Below are 19,682 nucleotides of genomic sequence, written 5' to 3' on the forward strand. Positions count from 1 at the left end.
AAAAGCCAGTGGAGTTTTTGTCACTTTTTTAGACTTTAGTTTTTGTCACTCAACTTTACTCGACTTGCCAGAGTCTACTACAACTTGTCAATCTCGGCAACAATGGCTTTACCCTCTTTTATTAAAGTTTACTAAATTTCTAGTTTCTAATAGTCAAGATTAGGCCTCTCTACTGACCAAAAAAAAATGTTAGGTGTCTCAACTCTCAAGTCATCTCTCTTGTAGTGACCAAAGACTCAAACTTGGAGGAGCCAATATTAAGACATAAATTGAAAATGGTCTTGACAAAAAATTCAGTCACGAAATAGTATGAGTGATGATGAGGTCGCTGTTTGAAGATAAATCTAAGGAAGCTTGGATTCCTATGGATGAGGAGGGACCTTTCAATCTCACTGTGACTGGCTTCCCTAATAGCTTCACTCCTTGCTTCCAATACTTTTCATCTGTACGCAGAGAAACAAATCTGCTAATTATTCGCCTTATAGATCGTGCAAGCCCTGAAACTAACATGTTGGGAAAAAAAGCAAATTCCCTACTAAACCATTAACAACTAAAGCCTTTAGTTGTCAAATTAAATCCAATTTACAGGCGCATCAGCCTACAACGATCAAACTATTTGATCCCTTTCAAGCAAAGATGATTAGAGAGTACTCAAGGTTAAGAGTCTCATACCTGGTCCTGTTGAGATCACGGTTGAGTTTTCCTCATCCATCACCCAATCCATCCACAATGCAATTCCATGGCATACGCCGGGTTTTATAAACTCAATCTGTTTGCAGAAAATATAAACATTCTTAAAAGCATTCATCCGAGTTAGTTGTACTACTGATGCCTCTGCAAACTGCATGTATGTGAATTTCCAAGTAACGTACCTGAACTTCCCCAGAACATGGACCTCTGATGGGCTTGGAGAAGTCAAACTCCATGACTGTAAATTCCTTGCTAAGTTTCTGAAGATTGTCCAAGAAAATAAACAATCTTTACATTTTTGCAACGTGTGTCAGTACATAAATCTAAGTTCTTCTGTTTACCTTTGTCTCTCCACATTGCCAGATAAAGAAGGGCAAACAAGGACTGTCTTTACCAGAAGGTAGATCACCACATCCCCCTAAGGTTGTATTCACCAGAGCATGGTCAAACCCTTCTACATTCCGAAGGCAACAACGGCTCTTCCAAAGATCCTAAACCATAAGCCAATTCATGAATATACTAGCAAACACGGCTCTGGTTTATAATTGCTAAGAAACGATACTTACAGGAAGATACATCGCACAACCTCTCAAAACCCCTTTATACGGCATTACCACTGCATCTTCTGACAGGACAGAATCAAGTAGAGTTCTGTCCTTCCTTCACGCATACCAGAAAGAGAATCAGGCTATAGTGTTGACAAACTAGCGTCGTTGACAAAGCAACATGACCAATTCAATAGCAACATTTACCAGAATCTGAGATTCTGCCACGGAAGCCCACTTTCAAGTCCGCTGTAATATGGCTCTCCAATCAGCAGATCAATCTGCTGATTAAAACATAGGGACACATAATCAAAATCAAACCCAGAAATTATTTTAAGGAATTGAATGACTAAACATAAGGACTAAACTAAGGGGGCATAACTTTTCAAGAGTTCAGCAACAAACCGTAACTTTTTAAGAATTTGAATATGATGTACATCACGTGAAAGTTTACCTTGCTTGGATACGCTTTGGCCAAATTTGCCTTCCCTTCTCTGAAATATTCGAAACGATCTTTTGAAAAGCCATTTGAATCAGCAATGACTTCAAAGTATCTGGCAGCATTCTCTTGCAACCCAGGTGACAATGATAAAACCCGTGATCTGTTGGATATATGTAGAGCCACAAGTGGTAAGAGAAGACTATCATCAATAACGAGACATTGTGGATACGATTTCCCCTGTAACTGAAAATAGGTGAAGAAACATTAAAGTGTGCACCGGAATGTTGGAGAAATATAATACGACAAGTATGAATAAATTTCTTTCGATGGATTAGAGTAGTGTTCCTTATTAGGATTAACAAGCCAAAATCTTACCACAACCTTATGCAATTTTCAGAGGAATATTTTGTAAATATAAGATAAGACATAGAATTTAGAACCTACAGCTTTTCTTGTGGCCTCAAACAAGGATTGCCTATATATACTGTCACCATATATTGCGACTCTTTCGGGTGATAATGTGAGGTGTAGATCTCCAGTACTCAAAGGAAAGTATGTCATTTCATGTGTCAAGCTTTGAGTCTTCTTCAGATTGTACAAGATGTTAGTACAAGTATGAGCAGCATGCAAATGAACTTTTTCTCCTTTGGATATGGACACACCTGCCCCTGGAGTAAACCAAACACACTGTTTCCAATGGTCACACCAGTCTCTAACACCTGTAGTATTAGCAAGAAAAGAAACCAAAATTGGTCAATTGACTCAGTGATCAACAACCTATTCGATCGCAATGGAGCTGAATGTACTGCAACTGGGGAAAAAGGGATTCCTCTAAACCGTATAACAGCGTGAGAATTGACATAAGTCACAGTAAGGTGTAACTCACCTATCTCAGAATTTGAATCTATCCACCGGGGAGCAGTAGAATAGAAGATTGTTCCTTCACTATCAAGCTGCAGCACCCACCTGAACCAAAAAAAGAACGATTCTTCATATCATACTGGTAAAACAGGTCAACTCTTGAGCCCTCTGCCTAGGCTTTTTAGGTGGAATGCATGATAATGCATCACCAAAAAAGAAAAGTGTATTTTTTCATTGTAGAGAATTACCAGTATGTTCAAACACCTAAAAACGAAAAGAAGAAAGCCAGTTAAGGATGCATTACCATGAAATAATAGCATGAACACTACCCGCGGTTATTGCTTCTATGTGCACATCAAGCTCTCCATTACTTTCTGGCCGTTTCCAAAAGTCAAATTCAAATATTTTGACGGGCTCTGACAACTGGATGAATATATGAATTGAGTGCATAAACTAAAGCCCATTGCAAAACTGTAGGGAATGGTTTAGGATAGTAGTACCAGTTTGATATCTTTCTCAATAGCATCAACATGCATGCTATACTGTTGTGACTTGATACCAAATAGACTCTCTAATCCAGGAGGAACCAGCCGAAAACCATCGTATGTTTTAGCCTCGTTATTTCGTAGATCGTGCATGTTACATAAGAATGTGCTTTCAACAAGCTTGAAAAGATTGTTAAGACAGAGCAAAGGGAAACAATGTGAAAATGAATTCAATCAAGCTCAAGATAAACAATGAAGACAAACCACAAATTCGATAACAAACCTGGCAGTAAGTAGTAGCTCGATATGGCACTGTTTTTGGATTGTCAACCAGCAACATGTCATGAGCGTGTTGTAAACTTGGGATTAGACCTTCACCAAGTAACTCAGAGTCCAATATTTCACTAACCTAATGAAGAAGAGACACACTTATGTTTATTTCCTCTAAACTTCAGTACAAAGTATGGATCTTTGTATACTCACAAGAACATCAGCTCGTGAAGCAATGTCTGATCCAACTTTGAGTTCATCGGATCGTTTGTTGATAAGGTTAATGTTCTTAGTCATCCCATTCTTATGCAAAACCTTCCTCATAAGCTTAACCATCGGTAAGTAGGACTCACACGCCGTCACCATTCCTTTTGAATCACCAGACTCTTCTTCTCTTCCTCTCATTGCTCTCACAGCCATCATCGATAGCAACCCAGTTCCAGCACTAGACACACACACAATTCACATTCACCATATCAAAATCTGAGTGTTTAAACCAAGAATTGAATCAAGTTATGGAAATGAGAATAAGAACCCAATGTCAAGGACGTGGCAAGGTTCAGTGATGGTTTTCTCGATAGCGAGACGATAAGCTCTGTTGCGGCGAGAATCATTAAGCATGTCGAGATACGACGTCGTGGCGAGGAGGCCGTCAGTGGAAGTTCCGGGTTGGTCATTGTCTTCGATGACAATCCACTCGGAATTGCCGGTGAGAGGGTCTTGTCTGAGCTGGAAGACGCGTTGACTAGACTGAGAGCTCATGGTTCGAGCAGCGACGGAGCTTCTTAGGCGAGTCACTGAGTGGCACCGGAAGGAGATAAAGGTTTTGGGAAGAAGAAGAGAAAACAGAGACGACATTAACGGAGGAGCTCTTTAAGGTTTTTTTTAGTCGTCGTTAGTCGTGAGAAGAGATTTTCCGGTGATTGTTTATGTTTATTGTTTATTTAGGCCCTCTTTATTTTCTTTTTATTGCAAATGAACCCCAGAGTTTTGAAAATTTAAGTACAAGTAAAACAATCCCAACTCTGTGATGCCAACAAGTGGCACAACGTAATTGGATAAATGATTTTATACTAAAAAATTAGGGCATAAAATAAATTATTCTTTTAACTAACTATTGTGATCTACTATTTTTAAAAATTTAATGTAATTTATTATGATTGTGCACCATAACTATCTTTAACGAAAATCAATTAATGCTCTTGAAATACAATATTTGTTGAAAATATATACATATATTACAGTAGAAAGACAAATAAAACATTTCTAAGAAGTTATACAGATATTAAAAACATAAATATAAAAAGTAAAATACAAAAATTGACCATACAATACATTTATATTGTAAGAGTAATCAAATAGTAAAATAAATATTACAAAAATTCAAGCAAAGACAAAATACCATATCCTAGAAGCCTTTCTATCAATTATACTTATATTAAAACAAAATTAATTTATAAAAAAAGATAAATGAAAAGAAGTTTTGGCCGTCAGTTGGAATTGGTTATCCGGCGGCGTAGCGCGAGTTTTGTATCTAGTAAATTTAAAAGACCATCATGGAAATGAATTATAATAACATTATATGAATTATATTTTAATCTAATATCTTGATTTGTTGAATATGTTAATTCAAATGGACAGATAAACTAAAAAGAACTTACAATTTGACCAGTTTTCTTGAAGAAAATAAATTTCACAACTACATAAAAAGTGAAAAACAAATTAAGTACATGTAAAGGATTTTTTGACAAGTGATAACTCTCTCTTAAAGGTGCGTGCAGAGCCGGTCCAAACGGCCGAGTTTCAAAGCTGCTAAAAACTTGCTGGTATGTAAAGAATCATTCCTCTACCCTTTACGATCTACACTTTAAACACATTTACTTGCAATTTTTTTCTTCTTTTCTTTTTGAAGTGGACATGCTAATTTCGTTTATCTTTGGTGAGACTTTGAAAATAATGATATTGAAGATAGCCAAGTTGTCAGTTTAGTTAAGCGCATAGAGGCTTGTCTTCGTTTAATAGACCCTTCTCTAAGCTTAAGACTATGGGTTTCCTTAGAAGGATACACCGAGGCATTCACTTACATGCCCCAAGTGTAAGGAGATAAACCCATTTGTTAGACCATTTCAGACTTCATCTTACATCACAAACCCTTATAAGTGTATGAAGGAGATTGCTGATTGCATGATTGTACAAGGTCTCATAGAACATGTATCTATGGATACTGGATCCAAGAATGTTGCGCTTCTTTCAGGTGATGGGGACTTTTCTTTACCGTTGAATTCTCTTAGAAGATATGGCTACAAAGTTTTTCTATTCCAGAAAGAAGATTCAAAGTAGGAGCTTAAAGTTAGTGCATCTTACACATGGGTGTTGCAGAATATCTTCTAAAATAATATTGATTATCCACGCACAATTTACCAGATCTCGGTAATTTAGTGAATTTTAGTTAGTTTTTAGGTTTTGTCTTCTGATATTTTATTATATGATTTTTAATAGTCGTTTTTCGTTAATCAAGGATCAAGTTTCTAATATATGTTATCATGTTTACATTATTTGTCTATTGTGGTTTGTTGTATGATTTACATGGTTCTCAAGTCTTCATTAACGACATGTTCTTAATCGGATAACATATGCTTTAACTTTCCTACCAAAAAAAAAAAAAACATTTGCTTTAACTTTCCTACCAAAAAAAAAACATATGCTTTAACTTTGTTATGGAAATGAGAAGAACCCGCTCACCAAAAAAAAAAGAAAGTTGTGTGATACCAAATAAACTCTCTAATCCAGGAGGAACTAGCCGGACACCATAGGCCCTCATTGTTTTATTTGTATTGCAAATTATACCCATACTTTTGAAAATTAAGACAAGTAAGACTGTACTAAATCGGAACTTCTAGGAATTAAGGGGTAAACTCAGGAATACAAAATATTTGTGGGGTTAAAAATGAAAAGATCCAAATTTTTAGTTTCGGAGAAAAAAAGAGTTCTTTGGCCGGAGAACAACTTTCCCATTTCCACAACTTCGAAATCGAAATCCATCCAAACGTAAGAATAATGGCGGGAGCGAATCAGGCGTGTATCTTCTGTGAGATCGTGCGAAATCCAACCACCACTCGTCTCCTTCACACCGTTACCTTCTTCTTCCCTTCTCTTGTTGTTTGGATCATCATCAGAGGCTAAAATTGAAGAAGTTCTCTTACGTCTGCGATTATCTTTTTTTCAGGATGAGAAAGTCATCGCCTTTCAAGATATCAAACCTGCCGCCCAGAGGTTCGTGTCTCTGTTCACTCACTTTGCTTCTATCGATTTTTGTGAATTGAGTTTGATTCCGTTTTACTTAAGCTTTGTCTACTGTAATCAATTTGCATCTCCTTGCTTAATTGGCTACCATTTACTAGTATTTATGAACAAAGCACTAATGATGTAGGCACTATTTGGTGATTCCAAAAGAACACATTCCTACTGTGAATGACCTTCAGAGAAGAGATGAAGACTATTCACTAGGTTGGTTAGCTAAACATATTTATGTTTCATTTTCTGTTATACCTATGTAAATTTTCGATAAGGATGTTCGTTTTATGACAGTAAGACACATGCTTAGTGTGGGACAAGAACTGTTGCGGAAAGATGCTCCTCAAAACATTCATAGGTGAGGTTTCTTGTTTACGAACACTAAAATGGAACCACTTATGAATTTGGAGTAAGTAAGGCTTTTGAAACCCTCTATCTATATGGGTTACTGTAAATGATGCTCCTTTTGGTAACTTATGTAGCATTAACCTGATCTTTACTTTCTTCTCACAGATTTGGTTTTCACCAGCCACCATTTAACAGTGTTGATCATCTCCATCTCCACTGTTTTGCTTTGCCTTATGTGCCCAGGTACACAGATATGCTTCATAGTCGTTGATCTTTCTTGGGAAATTCTTTGCATCTCTCTTGTGAGGCCATGATTTAAAACTGCGAATAAGCTTTCTTATCAAATATTGTGATTAAAACAGATGGAAAGCCATCAAGTACAAGTCTTTGGGACCTTTGGGTGGATTTATTGAAGCAGAGACACTGCTGGAGAAGATAAGGCCTCTTCTTTCAAAGGTTTAACTGAACCCAACTTACGTAACTGCAGTGCTTTGCTTCTCTTTGCTAAAACTGTGCAATATCTCTTTTCTATTCTTTTGCTGGCAAATCTGTTATCAAATGCCAAATATTATTGGGGATTTTGTATATCAAAGAAGGATGTGTCAAGTAATTTATATGTAAGTTCTGCCACAGTCTATTAGTTGTAGGCAGTGACGCCAATCTCATTGTTTCCATATTTTATGGGTATGAGACGTATACATGAAAGGATTCTGATATAATCTCTGGAGTAACTGACATAAGATGTAGACTTAATCAGATACTTAGACCCCTTAATTCCATATGGAATCTCTGATATATGTGGGCCTTCTTGTGTTGCTTTGATGATCTGACATCTCTAAATGTAGGAGAGGTACTGGTTACAGTGAATGAGATCATCATACTCCAGCTTAACTGGCGCAGATGTGTTCTTGCGGCATCGTAGTTATCTACATAACAGGTAACCACGTCTTGAATGAACTTGTACGTTAGTAGTGACCTTTCTGTGTTGTGATCTTGTGAGGTGGAAGTAGTATAGGTCATGCTAACAAAATTTAGGAGGTATTAAGCACTGTGATAGGGGAACAATAGAGAGCAAAAACCTCGCTTAAGTTTCAGACTATCACCTATACTCGGGCGGTTCAGTTTACTCGTTTTCCCTTGTAGGGGGATCCTTAGGTATCAATAGCGTGGATAAGAGTTTTGATCATTACTAAAAACCTGAGCTTATCTAAGTACTAGATGCCAGTGAGACCAAATCTTCTCTGTTCACACTTCACAAGCAACTTGTGCAGTTAGATAGAAGTACAGCTTGCAGTTGCACTGCCTTTAGCTTCTTTGAGTGATATTTTAGATGCGGGACTACAGTTTCTAAGATAGTTTTTTTCTGAGATCAAGTAAAATAATAAAGATTTGTTATGGTATAACATTCTGGGGACGTTTGATAGGAACCACTAAAGGAAGTCAAGAATATGTGCTAACAAAACAACAAAAGGTCTTAATGGTGTTATGTCCTAAATGAGTAGGAAACTGCAATAATTGAAATTCTTGATTTGCCATTGTCTTGAAGTATTTAGGCCCACAAATTTGTATAAGTTTTTTTTGGATGGATTTACTTGTAATCGTCAACCACCCCTGTCAAATACCAACTCTTTGTTTGGTTCTTGCTCTGTTTTTTAGTTCACAAATTATGTAAACGACATATATACTGATATACACATCAACAAAGCTTATTTTCCTGATATTATAATTGGGTTGGTCTTGTCCTTATACTTTGTTGTCTTTGAAGAAAGTTGCAGAGTGATCATGCGCTTCAAAAGCAGATAACTTTTTACAAAAGAATATGAATAGGTTTTGTTGATTGGCAATGATTATAGATGAAGAGGTTGGTAAGTTCGTCTTATCTGTTTGGTTACATACAACTCTAAGGTCTCTCAATAAGTTATTATTCCTCCCATGTCTCATTGTTTTGTTACAGTTGTGTGACTTGTGTAAACATTTGCTGATTCCAGTACTTTATAGGATCATATTAGCAGATTAACCACTTGAAGTGTATGCAGTTTATGGAAATAAGTAGTGTATGCAATTAATGGAAATAAGTGGTAATCTCATGTATCGACTAGCTTTTTGACTAAATCAAATCTCTAGTAACCTTTGTGTTTATGGAGACACAAGAAAGCTTATATAAAGCTAAAGCTGGCCCCTGTGAGGACAACAGCTCTGGTGAAGAAGACAGGCTTGAGCCTTTTCTTCTTGGAGTGACGAACCAAAGTATTGATTTTTTTTCCATAAAACTACAAAGCTGCAATAAACGTCACTCTCAAGTCTCAAACCTTAGGTTTGCTTTTGCTTCATTGGTTCCTTCTTCTCGTTTTTTGTTTTTTCGAGTACAGCTAATTTAATTTCCTACATAATTTTTCGAACTCGCCTCTCTGTTAACAGCTGTATCCAAAATTTAGATTTAAATATTTTAGTTTTCTAAAGAAAAGAATCCATGCTCTCTTTAATTAAGAGCTGACGAATCCTCCATAGTCCATATCCAATACCAACCATGGACACGGTTTCGTTTCGTTTTCAAAGTTTCCAATGCTTTTTTAGTAAAATAAGGCACGTATTTTTGATGTTCCAAATTTTCAATGCGCGAAACTTATCCTATAAATTACTTTGCGTATTTTAAAATAGAAGAAAAGAAAAAAGTATCGGCTTGTACTGGAGGAGGTTGGTGAATTTTATAAGACCCTTTGTCCTCTAGCGATTCTCTACCTAATCTAGCTTCAATACAACATAGCCACTGGCATTTTATATTAATGCTAGTAATTGTTATCTAATCTTTGTGTGATGATTGATTAGTTTAGATTATATGTTCATGAAAATCGGTGTTAAAATCAGGATAGGTATTGGAACAAGATATACGTTCTTGGGATAAACAATGCATCCCTTATTCCCTTTTTATCTTTTACAGAATCCATAAAACATTGATATCATAACGTGTAAAGTATATGTATGGAATGATAAAGTTTGGCTGCATGATAGATGATTAATCAAGCTGCGGTCGACAAATTGGCTTGGTGTTTGGTTCGGTTTGATTAGATGTTTGATTAATTGGTTAAATGCTTGGTTATTTGTTTAGACTTGATATTAAGAGAGCAATTTTTTTAAAAAAATGCAGTAGTAAAAAATTGTCAGGTGAGACAATACCGAAGGAGAATTTAAGTGTGTGTGTGTGTATGTGGAGAAGAGTGAGGTACACGTACCTTTCTCTCTCTTTCTACTCTTTAACCCTGTCCATGGCATGGCAATATCCCCACCTGGCTTGTCTATATGTGGCTTGGACTCTATATATTTTCTTTGCTTTTAACAAAATTATTATTTATGGTTTTTAGCTTCTCAAGGCTTTGATATCATCCGAGGGTATGGATTGGAGATAAATGTTATAGCCAATTAAAAAGGTTGACACTGAATTTTAACTGGTACCTTAATGAGAGTAAGAAAATAAAAGAAACGTAGGTCTAATAAATGTATAGTTGCATGCGAAACTCCCCCATCTCATCAATGAACAATCCAGTTGACTTCTTCCAATCATCAAGAGGAGCCAGACATTGCAAGTTTCAACATACCCACTGCGCTTTAGCAAATGTAAAATGGTTTTAGTTTCCTGTCTAAATCTAATTCTTTATTATGTAGTAGGATTTACTCTGCATGCCACTCTTTTTATCATACGACTTTGTTTCAGTGATGGTTTTCTCGATAGCGAGACGATAAGCTCTGTTACGGCGAGAATCATTGAGCATGTCGAGATACGACGTCGTCGCGAGGAGGCCGTCAGTGGAAGTTCCGGGTTGGTCATTGTCTTCGATGACAATCCACTCGGAATTGCCGGTGAGAGGGTCTTGTCTGAGCTGGAAGACGCGTTGACTAGACTGAGAGCTCATGGTTCGAGCAGCGACGGAGCTTCTTAGGCGAGTCACTGAGTGGCACCGGAAGGAGATAAAGGTTTTGGGAAGAAGAAGAGAAAACAGAGACGACATTAACGGAAGAGCTCTTTAAGGTTTTTTTTAGTCGTCGTTAGTCGTGAGAAGAGATTTTCCGGTGATTATTTATGTTTATTGTTTATTTAGGCCCTCTTTATTTTCTTTTTATTGCAAATGAACCCCAGAGTTTTGAAAATTTAAGTACAAGTAAAACAATCATAACTCTTTGTGATGCCAAATAGGCAAACACTATACCAAATCAGAGATAATAGAATTTCATATGCTTTTGTTCGACCCGGTCATAACCCGGTCACCGGGTCACTGGTCGACCGGGTTCGACCACGGGTCAATTGATTAAAATTTTATTTAATATATATAATATTTATAAATATTATATAGTTTTTATAAGTATAAAAATAAAAAATATTCATACTATATTACAAAATATGAAGTCTAACAATAATAATAAAGTGATTCAAATTAAATTTTAAATCCAACTTAAAAGTTTAAAACCATAACAAATATTAAAATAGTAGAAGATCGCGAATGACAGAAATAAACTAATAAAACATCGCGAATTCAAAACAACTAATATCGGTTATTTCTCTCACCATTCTATTTATTCTTTTTAGACGGCACTGTGAAGTTTCATTTAAATCTAAAACATCAAATGAGTCTAAAAACTAAAAAAAAATCTAAAAATGACTGAATAGAGTCTAAAACTCTATATTTTATTCCAAAATCAAATGATATTTTTAAAGCCCATACCCAACCGGTTCAACCGGTTTACTGGGTCACGGGTTAATGGTGGATTTTTGTGGGTTTTTTCGGTTTTGAAATTAGCGGATATTAGCATTAAACCCAAACCGAAAAAGTGTCCGGGTCGTGGATTAGGTCGGACCGGGCGGTTCAGGTCGGGCGTGAAAATACTGAATATTATATAATCACCATATCACAATTGTTGGTGTGTGATTTAGCACCACTCGGTTAACTGGACTCAAACAATAATTAAATCGAACCCTCGAAAACGATTTGTCAGGCTCATGTCCAACAAGGGATCTCTCGTTCTAACAAAAAGGCCCATCGATATGAAAACAAGAGATCGGCTTCGACCTAACAAAAAAAAAGGAAAGATTAACTCGAATATACGGGAAAGATCGGAGAATATTTAGCGGGAGAGAAAAAAGGAAGATCTCGGAGTAAAGATATGGAAAAAGGATACACCCTGTGACCAAGAAGGAGATGACTATATAAAGGAATGAGCCGTCATCAAGAAGGGGATCCACAATTGAACTCTCGAGAACCCTAGCACATAGCTGAGAAGGAAAAAACCTAAACTTGTGTCTAACGCAAGGATAGCCTTTTTGTATTTACATGCTTGTGTTCTTGAAATCAATAAAGAAAAACATTTTGCATCTTTGTTATATCATATTTAGTTCTCCGGTTTTTTAAGTGTTAAATTTGAACCGCACAATTTGGCGCCGTCTATTAGGAACGCTACATAAAAGTTCTCTCAGAATTTACCACTAAGCTAAGACCAATCGAGAAATACCAACAACTAAACTAATGTATATACCTTTGCATTAGCAGCATTGGTTCCCTCTTCTTTCTCCTCATCACTACCCCTTTCTCTTCCCTCAGCATCAATGTTTCTCTCTACTTCCTCATCAGCACTACCTCTTTCTCCTCTCTCATCATCTAGGTGTCTCTCTTCTTCATCAGCATCAATTGAATTACTCACTTCTGCCTCACCATCACCTTCTTTTGAATTAGTCACTTCTACCTCACCATCAACATCTTCTGAATTACGGACTTCTTCCTCTTCCTCTTTATTAGCGACTTCGGCATCAGAGGGGACTTCCATTTCTTCTAAAACTTCTGTTCCTTTTCGTCCTTCTACGGAATCCTCTGTTGGATCCAATTTGGCGGCATCGGAAGCTTATGTTGGAATTGTTACAGCCGCATCTGAAGAAGCTTCTGTCGGAACGATTACAGCAACATCATAACCATTTGAAGCTCCGGTCGAAGGATGAATTTCCCCCAGTTCTTCTGGTGTTAGATCCTTTGAGGCCCCTTAAGTTGAATCTTCCCCACAAAGGTCTCTAACTCGAGCCATTCCTGAGAACAACACCCCCAAAAATTTTATCATATTCGAATACGAATTCAAACAAACCAAAGTAGAAGATGCAGAGGTTCCGGAAGCGGAAAAGACGGAGTTCAGACCGTTTTCTCGGCGCCCAATTGAGTAATCAGACGGTGACAAAGACGGAGGAAGAAATGATTACCACCGGCGGTGAAGGAGAACGAGAGAATTCCGATGATGGCTCCGATAACTTTGAGACTTTTCACTTTTACAGTTTTCTCGTTTTTGATACTTAGAAAAATTAGGGTAAATTTTGTTTAGATTTCTATGGACCGGATCATTTTCGTTGGGTTTAGGTCGGATACTTAGGCTGGATCGTAGTTTAGCGATTAAAAGGAAGGATTTTTAGATTTTTCCTCGGTTTTCGATTTAAAAGAAATTGAATAATAAAAATCAAAACATAACGGTGGCATGACTGATTAACTTTTCTCGATTTGTTGCATAAGTGGCGAGCTCTCCTCTCCCTCTCTCATGTCCGAGTGAACGACGATGAGATCCCGCTCGAAGACACTGAGCTGAGAGACTGAGTATGAGAAAATCAAGAAGCACTCAAAAGCTCGTTATCTGAGAAAGATTCGGAGAAGATGAGTACTATGAAATTTTGTCGCGAATGGTAAAAAATCGAATCTGTTCATCTTCTTTTATACTAATCTTTTCAAATTGTCATCTCTTAGTTCACCTTGAATTCGGTACTGTACCCAGTTCGTTTAAGTTCATAAATTTCCGAAAAATTGTCGAAAGTTTTAGTTTTGGTGGCTTTGATTTTTGTTTCTTGGAGTATGCAGTTATAACATTCTATATCCGAAGGAAGACAAGGAGCAGTCGATTCTACTCTACGCATGCCGTAATTGTGATCACCAGGTAGAAAAATTGGTTGATATTTGCTTTCTTTCATAAAACAAAGCTAGGGTTCCATAGTGTTTAGTGATACAATTTGGTGTTGAATCGTCTTGAAACTAAGCTAGGGCTGAAACCAATAGACTTTAGTTGTTCTCACTTGTAGAGATTCTGTTGATATTTGTTTTAAGCTTTGATAAAAATGATGTTTTACTCTTTGTAATCTCTTATACGGTTAAGAGTCGAATGTCTAAACTTGAAATTAAACCAAGGAGTGAGAATTTAACGAGTTTAGATCCACAATCCAGCGCATTTTCCTTGTTTGTCAGACCATGAATCTGATTAGTTAAGATAGTGCTTATTGACCTTCTGAACAAATGCAAGACTTTTAGAAACTTCTAAAAGCATTTAGAAGGTTTATGCAACTTGGCTTCTAAAAACCATTTTAGTTTCAACAATATCTATTGGGTGCACAAGCTCTTCTTGCTATGCAACTTCTTAGTATTTCTGAGTTTTTTGTTTGCAGTGTATGTGTTCCTTTTGTTAACACAATCATAAAGCCTATTTTTAGCTGCTGAAGATCACGAGATCTCATATGAATCTTTGTATTGTATCTTCAGCTTGATACTGGATTTGCTATCCGAATTAGTTATCAACATATTGTTTGGCTTTGCAGGAAGCAGCGGATAACAACTGTGTTTACAGAAACGAGGTTCATCACTCTGTAAGTGAAAAAACTCAAATCATATCCAACCGTTGCTTCTGACCCAACTCTTCCACGTACCAAGACGGTGCTATGTACCAAGTGTCAACACGGCGAAGCTGTCTTCTTCCAGGTGAATCATTATCTGAAAGAAGTAAAGAACCATTTTTTTTTTCTTTCTCTGATCTAACTTAAAGATCAAAAGAATGTTTTTCTATTGCTTTATTTTTTATTTGGTTATGCTACTTCTTCACTTCATATGTATGGCGATTCAGTTTTATATTGCTCGTGTGCATTGTTGAAATTTGCAGGCGACAGCTAAAGGCGAAGAAGGAATGACTCTGTTTTTCGTTTGCTACAACCCGAACTGTAGTCACCGTTGGAGAGAATAGAACTATAGAAGATTACATATTTTCAAAGGTAACGTGTTATGGAGTTCCTCTTTAAGAGTTTAATGCAATTCAATTTGGAGTTTTGTGTGTACAGATATGAATACTGACACTGTGGGACTATCGTCGAGTTCTTGAATTTTCAGGGTCTTTTATGATCATTTTTGTCTTAATTGGGTCTACTTATAAACATTTTGATTTCTGTGGGTCGATCAGAAAGTTTTTCGTTATCCATGGGTTAGAAGTTGAATACGTGGAAACTTGAAACTTTAGTAGCTTCTATACATTTGCAAAGAATCAGATTCTATTGATAATTTTGGGTCCCATGTCCTTTCATGTAGTACATTTTTTTTGTCTCTCATGCATGAATCAGATTCCTTTAATAATCTTTGGCACACCTAGAATTATTACACTTTGGAGCTTTCTGAAACCTCATTCTATTGTGGAGGCTTTGATTCCTTTAAAAGCAACCAATGACCTCTCTGTCTCTCATTTGTGAAGCAATATATAGGATCTTCCCATCAACATGAACATGGAATCTCTAGATGAATTTGATTTCACTGAATGCTCGTTCATTAATGTTGAAAGTATTTCCTGATATTTTCACAAACATTAGGGTTCTAAAGCTTGTTCAGTTAGGGTGAGATTTTTAGGCGATTGAATGTTCTTCAAAACTGTTAGGAGTTATAAAACTGTAATATATCACATATATAGTCCTTGGGATCAAAATCAATAATACTTTGATGCTTAAATCGCAGCAGACACCTAGCTAGGAATTGTGAACAATAATTTAAAGTGATGCAACTTGCTTATTGAAGTCTTGTCATGTTCCACAATGCTTTGTAAGATATTTGGGTCCCAAGTCCTTTCATGTAGTACATTGGTTTTTGTCTTCTTGCATGCATGAATCGAATCAGATTCCTTCAATAATTGTTGGCATGTCTTAGTAGAAGTAGTACCAAAGGCTACCACTCCTCTATATAGACCGTTTATAAATAGATGTAGAGCAAAGCCCCTCCTTAGCAATTCATTTCTATCTTACTCCTTTGTTCGACGGGTCAGATTATTTTCCTCTCTTTTTATCCATTAAATTAAAACACTCATTTTAATTATTTTTTTAGTGTGACCGATCTAAAATACTTTCACTATTTCTTCTGTGAGAATAACGCAAGTACCAATGTTACGTATTATATACTTACAAGTTACAAGTTACAAGTCTCAATAGTCCAATGGCAGAGCCTACGCAGGAAATGTTAACTCTCTCTCAGTTTTTCATCAGTTTTGAGTCTCCATGGATGATGTTTTTTCATTTTTATTTTAAATGTTTTTTTCAAAGCCAAATATGCTTTAGGCCACATAAATTGTAGAATTGGTAATATGATTTTTCTTTTACAGTTCTCATGTTTTGATTTGTCAGGTACTTCATTCAAATAACGTAAGCAAGAATCTCTTATCATCAATGACCTCACAAGGACAATCCTCCAACACTGCATTTTCCAACTAATCCATACGGGTAAAAATAATTTCTTTCTATTTTCTCATTTTACATGATTTTGTTTAATATAAAAATATAGTAATTGTGACTTAATTTTGGAAATTTATGACAAAAGAGGAGGTTTTGCTCTTTTGGGATATCAATACGTGTCCCCCTGCGAATCGTACTACTATGCTCATTAATATAGTTGAAAATATTAATTTTGTTCTAGGGGAGATACATGCGAGATTTTCGAGCGCCCAACATACCGTGTCTCGGATACTACGAGAATCATATGTGGAGATGTCAAAAACCTCTTGAGTGATCAGAATAAATTACACTTGAAAAACATCATGGATTGATCAGTTATTGCAAGCAGATGAAAGTGATAGTTAACAAAAAAACTTGGCGCAGGATTTCCAGATTTAGGTTGATTATGTGGAACACAAATTAAATCCATACCTCTCATCTGCTTGCAATAACTGATCAAATCCAATATGTTCTTCAAGTGTAATTTATTCTAGTCACTCAAGAGGTTTTTGACATCTCCACATATGATTCTCGTAGTATCCGAGATACGGTATGTTGGGCGCTCGAAAAATCTCGCATATATCTCCCCTAGAACGAAATTAATGTTTTCAACTATATTAGTGAGCATAGTAGTACGATTCGCAGGGGGACACGTATTGATATCCCAAATAGCGCAACCTTCTCTTCTGTCATAAATTTCCAAAATTAAGTTACAATTACCATATTTTTATATTATACAAAATCATGTAAAATGAGGAAATAGAAAGAAATTAGTTTTACCCGTAAGTTGGAGGATGCAGTGTTGTAGGATTGTCTTTGTGAGGCCATTGATGATAAGAGATTTTTGTTTACGTTATTTAAATGAAGTGCCTGACAAATCAAAACATGAGAACTATAAAAAAAAAATTCACTATTATTAAGGCCGTTTCTTCAATTTATGTGGCCTAAGGCAAGGTCCTACAATTTATGTGCTGGATTACTTACTCCAAGGTCCTCATATTAACGCAAGGAATAATATCCGGTGATTTTCGATTCCAACACATTATGAAAAGATTACGTATTGGGACTGGAGGCTATATCACCTTTTCAGCCAAGCGCCTAGACTCTTTTCCGCTAATTTTGGAGCACTCAGTATATGCATGGGATTGGACAAACATGGAAGATGGACAAAGAGGTCTGCTCAAACACGATCTTGATTGCTAGGCTCCCCACCCCGGGCAAATATTATCTCCTATTTTATGTATTTCTTTCATGCGTTTATATATGTATTTTAATTTCATGTAATATTATGTATATTTTACTACATGTATTTTCATATTTGCTATTATGTGTTGAATAGGTGGAAGCTATTTTATAGAAACGATGATCAGAATTATAATGAGTTGGAACCAAACCATTCAAATTCAAATTCTGGAACCAAACCGTTCAAATTCTTTAACTTCTTAACATCCCACCCAGACTTCCTTTCCACCATCACCAATGATTGAATTTGCTCTGAAACGGAGGTTTACTCTCTATTCAAATTGAGTTTTAAGCAGAAAGAGATAAAAAGAGAATTGAGAGCACTAAATTCAAACAATTTTTCAGAAATCCAGAAAAGAGTGTGAGGCTAACAGTTTGCTAAAGCATGTGCAGGTACTTTGTTTACAACCATCAGTCTCAAACTTTCAACAGGAAAAACAATGTCAAGAGAAATTAGAGAAGTTGCAATCAATTGACGAAGCCTTTTTCAAGCAAAAATCAAGAATCAATTGGTTACTAACATGGGATCAAAACACCAGCTTCTTCCACAGAGTGACTCAAGCTAGAACAGCTTACAATGCAATACATACCCTGCTTGGCTTGGATGGAGTTGTAGCATCTACACCAGAGGACATTGGCCGACTTGCTTTATCTCACTTCGGTAGCATCTTGTGCCCTTACATCTCTCCTGCGAGTCTATCCAATCTCCAATCTGTGGCAACTATCATTTCTTATTCTTGCTCAGCCCATGAATGGCAATCCTTGTCAAGCATCCCATCTACATAGGAAATATGTAGAACGATGTTTAAACTGAATCCTAACAAGAGTCCTGGTCCAGATGGCTTAACCTCAGGGTTCTATAAGGCAGCTTGGGGTATAATACTAGGGATCGAAGTTGCTGGATCTATCCAAAAAAATTTCGCTTCTCCAGAGATGCCAACATCTATCAACTCGACCATCCTCACGCTAGTTCCAAAGTTCTCTGGTGCCACCTCGATTAACGATTATAGACCAATATCTTGTTGTAACACTATTTACAAGACTATTTCGAAACTTTTAGTTGCAAGGATCAAGCCTCTACTTCCTAAAAATATGAGACACACTTATGTTTATTTCCTCTAAAATTCAGTACAAAGTATGGATCTTTGTATACTCACAAGAACGTCAGCTCGTGAAGCAATGTCTGATCCAACTTTGAGTTCATCGGATCGTTTGTTGATAAGGTTAATGTTCTTAGTCATCCCATTCTTATGCAAAACCTTCCTCATAAGCTTAACCATCGGTAAGTAGGACTCACACGCCGTCACCATTCCTTTTGAATCACCAGACTCTTCTTCTTCTCCTCTCATTGCTCTCACAGCCATCATCGATAGCAACCCAGTTCCAGCACTAGACACACACAAATTCCACATTCTCCATATCAAAATCTGAGTGTTTAAACCAAGAATTGAATCAAGTTTATGGAAATGAGAATACGAACCCAATGTCAAGGACGTGGCAAGGTTCAGTGATGGTTTTCTCGATAGCGAGACGATAAGCTCTGTTGCGGCGAGAATCATTAAGCATGTCGAGATACGACGTCGTGGCGAGGAGGCCGTCAGTGGAAGTTCCGGGTTGGTCATTGTCTTCGATGACAATCCACTCGGAATTGCCGGTGAGAGGGTCTTGTCTGAGCTGGAAGACGCGTTGACTAGACTGAGAGCTCATGGTTCGAGCAGCGACGGAGCTTCTTAGGCGAGTCACTGAGTGGCACCGGAAGGAGATAAAGGTTTTGGGAAGAAGAAGAGAAAACAGAGACGACATTAACGGAAGAGCTCTTTAAGGTTTTTTTTAGTCGTCGTTAGTCGTGATAAGAGACTTTCCGGTGATTGTTTATGTTTATTGTTTATTTAGGCCCTCTTTATTTTCTTTTTATTGCAAATGAACCCCAGAGTTTTGAAAATTTAAGTACAAGTAAAACAATCCCAACTCTGTGATGCCAA

General features: G+C 36.7%; 3 protein-coding genes and 1 pseudogene across 8 annotated transcripts; 2 read left to right on the forward strand and 2 right to left on the reverse strand.

Annotated features, from left to right (window-relative positions):
* Positions 1-95: 95 nt before the first annotated feature.
* On the reverse strand, positions 96-19,553 carry LOC9304187 (protein arginine N-methyltransferase 1.6). Of its 3 annotated transcripts, none has more exons than XM_021018303.1 (14): positions 19,181-19,553; positions 18,858-19,089; positions 3,307-3,432; positions 3,039-3,203; positions 2,843-2,961; positions 2,564-2,643; positions 2,122-2,396; positions 1,690-1,920; positions 1,443-1,519; positions 1,257-1,350; positions 1,032-1,181; positions 873-950; positions 673-769; positions 96-443 (listed from the first exon to the last, which is right to left on the reverse strand). In XM_021018303.1, exons 1-14 carry the CDS (start codon positions 19,501-19,503, stop codon positions 298-300), a joined length of 2,193 nt encoding a protein of 730 aa, XP_020873962.1. In that variant the 5' UTR covers positions 19,504-19,553; the 3' UTR covers positions 96-297. The 3 variants fall into 3 exon arrangements, with proteins under 3 accessions (XP_020873962.1, XP_020873961.1, XP_002870146.1); XM_021018302.1 differs by lacking the exons at positions 18,858-19,089; positions 19,181-19,553 and adding exons at positions 3,507-3,738; positions 3,829-4,270; XM_002870100.2 differs by lacking the exons at positions 18,858-19,089; positions 19,181-19,553 and adding exons at positions 3,507-3,738; positions 3,829-4,270 and having other exon boundaries at positions 104-443; positions 1,443-1,516.
* Positions 6,276-9,399, forward strand: LOC9306218 (bifunctional adenosine 5'-phosphosulfate phosphorylase/adenylylsulfatase HINT4). 4 transcript variants are annotated; one of them, XR_002330507.1, is made up of 8 exons: positions 6,277-6,425; positions 6,520-6,566; positions 6,724-6,800; positions 6,882-6,945; positions 7,101-7,178; positions 7,298-7,391; positions 7,781-7,872; positions 8,360-9,399. XR_002330507.1 is itself a non-coding variant. In XM_021018332.1 (7 exons), exons 1-7 carry the CDS (start codon positions 6,351-6,353, stop codon positions 7,855-7,857), a joined length of 507 nt encoding a protein of 168 aa, XP_020873991.1. In that variant the 5' UTR covers positions 6,276-6,350; the 3' UTR covers positions 7,858-9,399. The 4 variants fall into 4 exon arrangements, 3 of the variants coding, with proteins under 3 accessions (XP_020873991.1, XP_020873989.1, XP_020873990.1); XM_021018332.1 differs by having other exon boundaries at positions 6,276-6,425; positions 7,786-9,399; XM_021018330.1 differs by having other exon boundaries at positions 7,781-9,399.
* LOC9304188 (nuclear polyadenylated RNA-binding protein 3) lies at positions 11,803-12,768 on the reverse strand. Its single transcript, XM_021018333.1, has 2 exons — positions 12,459-12,768; positions 11,803-11,995 (listed from the first exon to the last, which is right to left on the reverse strand). Exons 1-2 carry the CDS (start codon positions 12,744-12,746, stop codon positions 11,924-11,926), a joined length of 360 nt encoding a protein of 119 aa, XP_020873992.1. The 5' UTR covers positions 12,747-12,768; the 3' UTR covers positions 11,803-11,923.
* On the forward strand, positions 12,337-17,833 carry LOC9304189 (annotated as a pseudogene).
* Positions 19,554-19,682: the final 129 nt, after the last annotated feature.

Source organism: Arabidopsis lyrata, assembly GCF_000004255.2.
Source record: "Arabidopsis lyrata subsp. lyrata unplaced genomic scaffold ARALYscaffold_7, whole genome shotgun sequence".
Taxonomy (NCBI): Eukaryota; Viridiplantae; Streptophyta; class Magnoliopsida; order Brassicales; family Brassicaceae; genus Arabidopsis; species Arabidopsis lyrata.

Bases quoted from the DNA above. Each gene is read 5' to 3' on its own strand.
- LOC9306218 (XM_021018332.1), top strand. From the start codon at position 6,351: ATGGCGGGAGCGAATCAGGCGTGTATCTTCTGTGAGATCGTGCGAAAT. The intron at 6,946-7,100 runs GTGAGGTTTCTT...TTCTTCTCACAG, and splicing joins GCTCCTCAAAACATTCATAG to ATTTGGTTTTCACCAGCCAC. The intron at 7,392-7,785 runs GTTTAACTGAAC...AATGTAGGAGAG, and splicing joins TAAGGCCTCTTCTTTCAAAG to GTACTGGTTACAGTGAATGA.
- LOC9304188 (XM_021018333.1), bottom strand. From the start codon at position 12,746: ATGGAAGTCCCCTCTGATGCCGAAGTCGCTAATAAAGAGGAAGAGGAA. The intron at 11,996-12,458 runs GTATATACATTA...TTTTTTTGTTAG, and splicing joins CCAATGCTGCTAATGCAAAG to GTCGAAGCCGATCTCTTGTT.
- LOC9304187 (XM_021018303.1), bottom strand. From the start codon at position 19,503: ATGTCGTCTCTGTTTTCTCTTCTTCTTCCCAAAACCTTTATCTCCTTC. The intron at 2,644-2,842 runs GTAATGCATCCT...TTTTTGGTTCAG, and splicing joins GTTCATGCTATTATTTCATG to GTGGGTGCTGCAGCTTGATA. The intron at 770-872 runs GTACGTTACTTG...TTCTGCAAACAG, and splicing joins CATGTTCTGGGGAAGTTCAG to ATTGAGTTTATAAAACCCGG.